The sequence below is a fragment of the Hippocampus comes genome, unplaced genomic scaffold (genome assembly GCF_001891065.2).
Source record: "Hippocampus comes isolate QL1 unplaced genomic scaffold, H_comes_QL1_v1.1 scaffold146, whole genome shotgun sequence".
NCBI classification, from domain to species: Eukaryota; Metazoa; Chordata; class Actinopteri; order Syngnathiformes; family Syngnathidae; genus Hippocampus; species Hippocampus comes.
The window spans coordinates 430,230-437,766 of record NW_017806156.1 but is presented as its reverse complement, the minus strand read 5'-3'; the positions used below and the strand labels follow the sequence as shown (position 1 = coordinate 437,766).

General features: G+C 42.5%; 1 protein-coding gene across 4 annotated transcripts in view; it reads left to right on the top strand.

The window, feature by feature from the left end:
• The first annotated feature begins 847 nt into the window (after positions 1-847).
• The window catches only part of ano10a (anoctamin 10a), a 108,176-nt gene continuing 101,486 nt past the window's right edge, over positions 848-7,537 (top strand). For 2 of the 4 annotated variants that reach the window (XM_019895058.1, XM_019895060.1), the window contains exons 1-3: positions 850-1,179; positions 4,704-4,849; positions 6,199-6,396. In XM_019895058.1, the coding sequence (XP_019750617.1) occupies positions 4,717-4,849; positions 6,199-6,396 (331 nt within the window). In that variant the 5' untranslated portion in view covers positions 850-1,179; positions 4,704-4,716. Of the gene's footprint in view, positions 1,180-4,703; positions 4,850-6,198; positions 6,397-7,537 lie in introns of all 4 variants that reach the window. The other 2 variants (XM_019895059.1, XM_019895057.1) reach the window with 2 other exon arrangements.

Below are 7,537 nucleotides of genomic sequence, written 5' to 3'. Positions count from 1 at the left end.
GCAGCAGCAGCAGCAGCAGCAGCAGCAGCAGCAGCAGCAAGGCAAACAATTCTCCGACAACCAGCTGACACTTTGTTGGTCGTTAAATACCGAGTTCCCTAATTGCAAGATAGGCAGCAGGTGTGCAACCAACAAGTTCGCTCAGTCTGCCACCTGCTGGCAAGGCCAAGAACAGGAACATGACACAGGAAGAGCCTCTACCCCTTTTGATGATCAGAGCGTCCGTGTTGGTAGACCAGTCTAGTTTATTGACCGTGTACAATTTAATCCTGGATGTATGCTTTGATTATTATTATTATTTATTCTTATTATTCTAGTTTTTACTTGTACTGGTTTGGCTGTCGTTGCGGTTTCAATTATTATTTCACTATTTATCATGATTGCATAAGTTTCCTTGACCACAGAGTAAAAGATGTCGCGGCAGCTGCCTGCATTTTCACTTTCCTTTGGGAGAGGTCGCAACTCCAGTCTTGCAGCTGCCGCTGGAGTTTCAGATTCCACGCATTTTTTGTGTTTATAAACGACGTATTTTTTTTTTTTATTCGTGCTCAATATACACTATATCAAAGTGTATAAAAGCATACAGCCAAATACCAGTTGCAGTAAATTCATAAAATATTTATTTCTTTTCGTGCTTGACTTGTTCTTTCTATACTGTATTTATTGTGTGTTCTCTTTGTCGCTGAAGTGATTAAGCTTGCGTTAACTTGAAAATACAGGTAGGTTCAAAAAAACGTCTGACTGATCCTTATGTCTCTTCCTGTTCGAAATCTCTATTTGTTCAACTGATTTCTGACACGGGTACGCGAATGACGTCATCGGTAGAAGACGTCCCTATTAAATGACGACATCAAGAAGGGATCGTCTCATTACCCTTGCCAAAGCATTGGATACCTCCTCCCGGTCTTCGTCAATCTCCATGTTGCATTTTCTTGTGGGAGGTCCAACCCTGTAAATGTCAGAGAAAGTGCGAGTAACTTTTAAAAAACTGCACTTAGAGTAATGAGATCTACCCCGTGACGCTATTGAAAAAGAGTGGTGTTTATAAACGTCGACATTACGTTTGTAGTTTAGACTACTGAGCCTAAAGTCGCTTCTATCCATACAAGTACATGTTTCTCACCTAAGAGAGAAGCATTGCGGAAATAGATTTTCTACCGCCCAACATTTCTCAACGCGGTAAGTACCCAAAATGAAGTGTTATTTCTCGGTGTGCTAGTGCGGGACACGTAACTAAACTTCGACTTCGCAGTGCCATTTTATTGTTCACAATTGGCATGTATGTTTAATACTCTACTAGATCTGCCCGCCACAATGCAATCCAAATATGACATGCAAGCAATTGTTCCTACTATATACATATTGCAAAAGTATACTGAACAAAAGTATCAACGCAACACTTCTATTTTTGCTCCAATTTTTCGAGAGATGAACTTAAAACCTTCACACACAAAAGGCCATTTCCCTCAAATATTGTTCACTAATTTGTACAAATCTGTGTGAGTGAGCATTTCTCCTTTGTCGAGATAATTCACCCCCTTCAAAGGTGTGCTATACCAAGATGCTGATGATGCTTTTTGCACAACCTCTGGCTGGTCACAATCAAGGCTACTCTGAAATGTGCAGTTTTGTTTCATTTTGGTTTCATTTTGAGGGTCTAGGGAAGTCATAAAGTCAGTCAGTACCTTGTGTGACCATCATTTGCCTCACGCAATGCAATACATTTCTTTTGCATAGAGTTGATCAGGTTGTTGATTGTGGCCTGTGAAGTGTCTGTCTACTCCTTTTCAATGGCTGTGCGAAGTTGCTGGATATTGGCAGACACTGGAATGCGCTGTTGTACACACTGATCCGGAGCATCACAAACATGGTCAATGGGTGACATGTCCCGTGAATCTGCTGACCATGCAAGAATTGGGGTGTTTTCTGCTTCCAGCAGTTGTGTACTGCTGTATGGTTGTTCGTCTGTGTGTGCCCTGCGATTGGCTGGCAACCGGTTCAGGGTGTCCCCCACCTACTGCCCGAAGACGGCTGGGATAGGCTCCAGCACCCCCGTGACCCTTGTGAGGATACGCGGATCGGAAAATGTGTGTGTGTGTGTGTGTGTGTATATATATAATATATACACACACACACACACACACAGTAATCCCTCGTTTATCGCAGGGGTTATGTTCCAGAAAGAACCAGTGATGGGTGAAATCCGTGAAGTAGTGAGCTTTATTTTTTACAGTTATTATACAATACTAAAGTATGTATACAATGAAACCAAAGACCAAAACCTGTTTTCAGGCCCAAGCACAAAAAAAAAAAAAAAAAAACCTAAACGTTTTCAACAAATAACTACAATAGTTTTTGGAAATACTGTACTGTCGACACGTGGCGCCGCCGACGTGTTCTGATTTAAAGGGTTAAAAGCATTAAAAAAACTGCACTAAAAAATCCGTGAAACAGCGAAGCCGCGGAAGGTGAACCGCGTTAGAGCGAGGGATCACTGTATTTTTTTTCTTCAATGTTTTTGCTTCTGCTCTACACCACTTTTTCAGTGTTTTGGTTCCAGTTTTCTGCAAGAAAAGCTCAGATAAAACATCCCACTCTTCTCAAATATCTTAATTTGTATTTTTCTGTACAAAATAAGATGAAAAAGAAATAAATAAACAAATCAAAGAACGTAATTTCCGCTGGTACCACATCGGCTCAGGGTCCTGCACCTACATATGACATTGAGCATGGCACAGTTCGTGATTGGCTGAAGGTCAGAAACCATGGAAATACAAGGTGTTTTTGGTGGCCATTTTTATATTAAATCAAATGAATAAAAAAGTGAAGAAAGTTTGAAAAGTTCGGCTCGTGGCTAGCATGGAGCTAACACTAACACGGACAGTTACACATAAAACTTCATTTGTGTGTATGTAATAGTGCTAGCTCCGCGTTCACATCTGAGCACTCATTTTACCCGTGTGTGTGTGTGTGTGTGTGCGCGCGCGTGTGTGAATGTCGTGTCAAGTCAAGTACAACTTTGTCAAATGTGATGAATGTACAACATACAGCACAGATGAATTTTTCCCCTCTCAAGACAACATAAAACAAGAGGAAACGCTGCGGGTGTCCGTGCCGCCATCAAAAGAAAAGTTAACATAAAGTTACAAAATAATACAAGACAACACATTAGACACAGACAATCGTGCAATCTTAACCACTTTCCTGCATACATTTTGTTGTCTGAAGCAGTTATAGATGAAAGAGGAGCGAATCAAAGTGTCCTTTTCACCAGTGGATCAAAGACATCATGCTGCAATGCGCACACGTCTGCTACAAGCTCAGCTTGAAAGCAACAAGATGCTGTAGCACCCATTAACGAAAAAGAGAGATTGGCTCTCTTCTCCTGTGTGTGTGTAAAACGTCATGTCAGGTGCTTCGGAACACCCAACTTCGGTGACGGCCACACCGGCGTTTTGTTAAGGCGGAGAGAAAAAAAAAGTAGTGTGTTTCCGGTATCCCGACCGACCGAGAAGGTCTACGTCGAAAAAAAACTTTACGGTCGGCATTTTTTTCAAACAACCCTCTACATTTTTGTGTAGAGGGTTTACATCGGTGCAAACTCTAGCGATATTCACGTTCAGCGCGTGCGTCGTTTGCTCTGTCATCTGTCAACAACATTGAATACTGTAATGGCAGCGGCCACGATCTCAGACGACAGTTTAAACCGCGTTTTCTGTGTTACAGTCGAATGCTCGCACCGTAATGTTAAGAAAATAGCATCCATTGATGTATCGAAAAAATTCTGTGAAGCGTCCCAGTCCCGCCCGTCTCCCTCACCCCCGGTCAGGCGCCCGTCGGCGTTCCCCGACTGCCCACCCCGCCGATCCGCACGTGCGCGCTTGTCGATGCACCGTCCGCCTAGTCTACGCAACTCTAGTCCAGGCCGGGCCGCGGCCGGCGTCGGGGACCTCTGCCCGCGGCCGACCTCGGAACCTAACACCCAGCCGCCGGGAACCCAACTGTCTCGCCGCCTTTGGCGGCGAGCGGGGGGGGTTCAATGTCTCCTTGTTTTATGTTTTATGGTTATTTTGTTTAAATTTTTGATGGAAAAAAAAAGATTAAAAAAAAACTTTGTCCGACCTACCCGACCCTATGCTGAAATTTCATGTTACTGGAAACACACTATCCTTTTTGTTTGGCCTTATCTCTTTAAATGTGTTTTCAGCAGCACCAGCGAAGGAAGCAGAGGCGGGTTGTTTACATCAGTGCTTTACATGTGTAGTCAAGCTGGTGCGGGGCATCATGGGCACGGCCATGTTGCCGCTGTAGTCTTGGTGCTCCAAAGCTGTCGGCCTTCGAATGAGACAGCCCTAACCCTTTAGTACAGCAGTAGTGCTAACACATACAGCATCCATATCAAACGTGCACGGGCCGCATTCACATTAAACTTTCATATCAAGGCCGGGGCCTCAAACTTGCGTCCCACGGGCCACATTTGTCTCGTGGGTCGCGAGTTTGAGACCACTGATATAATGTGTTCATCATTTCCCACATAAAACGCTCCAGAATATAAGTCGCACCCCAAGCCAAACTATGAAAAAAAAATGCAATTCATAGTCTGGAAAATTTGGTCATCAAGCCAATAAGGTTTTGTGAAAATCCATCTTTTCCAACTCTTCTGCTTAGCATATTTCTTGATTTATTTCTAATGACTTTTACAGGTGGAATTAGATTATGATGGAGAATTCAGGCACCAGATACCGTTCTGGTATTTCACCACTAGTGGTGGTGGTACTGTCCCCAGACACTAAGGAGGAAACTGTTTCATGGCTGCTGAGAAGAATGAGAGAAAAACAGCAGGATGGAGGTACGTAAATTGTATGAAGTTGACATGCTTTATTACCGTATTGGTCCGAATATAAGACGGTGTTTTTTGCATTGAAATAAGACTGAAAAAGTGGGGGTCGTATTATATTCGGGGTCCAAGACATTATACCCATTCACGACGCTAGATGGCGCCAGATATCAATGAAGCGAATGCTGAACTTGACTCCCCATGCCAAAATGAACCCCTGCCACGAAGAATAAAAATAAAAATAGCGGTAGCACCAAGAAGAAAAATAAAAAATAGTGGTAAGAAGGAAAAGAGAAGAAAATAATAGAAGAGATAACAGAAAATGGAGAAACGTGGCGAGAATCTGGAGAAAAGTGCGTCGAAGATCAGCCAGCCAGGTTCACCGGTAGCTGAGGAGAAGTTATGATGTAATTTACATTTCAAAAACCAGAAGCCATTCATTTACGAAAGTGATTGCACTTTAGATTTGAATGAGGCAAAATAACATGCTTTTTCTCTCAAATATATTGTTATAATAATTTGTTTCAGATGTACTGTAATTATTTTCTGTATAAAAATTTATTTGGTGTTCAACAATTCTTTTTTCAAACTTGAGTCTTGAAAAAGAGGGGGCCATCTTATAATCAGGGCCGTCTTATCTTCGGGCCAATACGGTATGTTCGACTAGAGTTGACCAAGTGACTAAATTTCCTTCCCTCAAGTCTTAGGAAAAATAGTAATCATTTATAACAATAATACTACTGGGATTCTCTTGCACCAAGAGTTTGTGATTTTTCATTTGCGTTAGGTTTCATTACGGATTGACTTTTTTGTTTAAATATCGTCCGCTTTAATTAATTTTTAGAGCGAGTTTGTCAGGTGCTACAATTTTTGTCAAATGCTTCACTCGTCAAGCCTAAGACAAGTGGAGTAGTTTTCCTTATAAAATTCAGATTTTGAAGAAAGTAGTGAAAGTTTGTTTTTTAAAAAATCCTTGTCTTTTTTCTGGCGTTTAACAAATGTAATTAATTGTGGTAATCCTAATTGACCTAGAATGGGAAAAGTGTGGTCTCATTGCATATCGATAGTGGGGGAAAAACTTCTATGTATAGTGTATTTAAACTTCTAATTTAAATGTTATCTGTCCATCCATCCATCCACCCATCAATCCACCAATCAATTAATCAATCTGTGCAACCATTTAACATCAAAATGTCAAAATACTTCAAACTTTCTTGATGTTGTCTGAACAGCATGAATGAGCCCTTTTCAGAGACGCTGCTCTGTTGACAAAGTTGCATTTTCCTCCCGATTCATATGTACTATTATTTATCTGCTGTATTATCTATTTACTGTATATTCTGCTTTATATGCTGAATCAGGTGCTGAGCTGCTTGTGAATCAGCTGCGCTCTGAAGGTGTGGTTGAAGAGAAGGAAAACCCCAACATTTTTCTTGTGACAGCCTCCTGGCAAAGATTACTCTCTGGTGCTGAAGATTTGGGTCTCTTCAGAGAGTTCAGCGATGGTTCAATGAGGAGTTTTACGTGCATCAACAGCCACAACTTTAAAGAATTTCACGGTAACATAAAGGATAAGTGAATACTGATTTGGGTTCTTGTAACCCCATAACCCCAAAGGATGTTTATAGTTTTGTTGCTTGGTTTTAAGTCAGCTTTCAGAATGACTACGTCAGGGGTGGCCAACCAGTCAGAGACTAAAGGGGTGTTCACACAGCAAGATTTGCTCCGGTGCTGTGCCGGCACTGCCCCAGTTGAGCGTTCACACGTGCAAAGTTACATCGGTGTAGCCCCGGAAAACAGCTTACTGCGGAGCAAATTTAACCCACCTCAGGGAGGTGGTTTAAATATTTGCTCCGGAGCAAATGCTCGTTTGCTGGGGGGGCGAGTAGCCTCGCTACGCATGAGAAGAGTTGATTACATATGGCGAGAATGCGTTGCTTTCGTGCTCTGTTGTACTTCCGTCATGTGTTTGTTTAATAACGACACAAGACATGGCTGGTAACAGTAGCAAGCAGCACCTATTGGGTTATACCATCTCAACTAGAACGGGGAAGGGGGGGGGGCGGGGGGGATAGTCCCCAAACGTCATCTTTCTTTTTGTAGGACACTGGACTGTCTCGGAGTTGTTTGTGTAGTTTGTTCCTTTGTTGTGTGTTCACAACCCCCCGCCTCCCATAGAATATATTTTGTGATTTCCTCTCTTGATTTTCTGTTTGGCGCATGATATGTTTGCTTTTCTGAGTGTCATTGAAGTCATCGTTGATTTATGTTTTCGAGGGGTCATTCAATGCCTCTCGAGCAGAAGGCACGGAGACCGAGAAGGAGAAGGACGTGCCTGTACAGTAGTTGCTTGAGTGGATATTTCAAAAAGAACCAACACGACAGCTCTTTGTTTTCTATCGTTTTGCTCCGCTGCATAAACTGCCATGTGAACCCAAGTAGGGCTACACCGACGCTGCGCCAGTGCTAACATGCTCAGCGGCTTTGTACGTGTGACCCCTCCAAAAATTTTGCTCCGGTGTAAAATATATCGCAACAAAATACATCGGTGCAGCACAGGAGGAAATGTGTGCCGTGTGAACCCACCTTAAGAGCCAATTTTTTGACTGTGTTACTGCAAAGTGCCACATCATACACATGAGCACACATATAATCACCCCATCCTTCTCTCTCTATCCCTCACACAGACACACACACAAC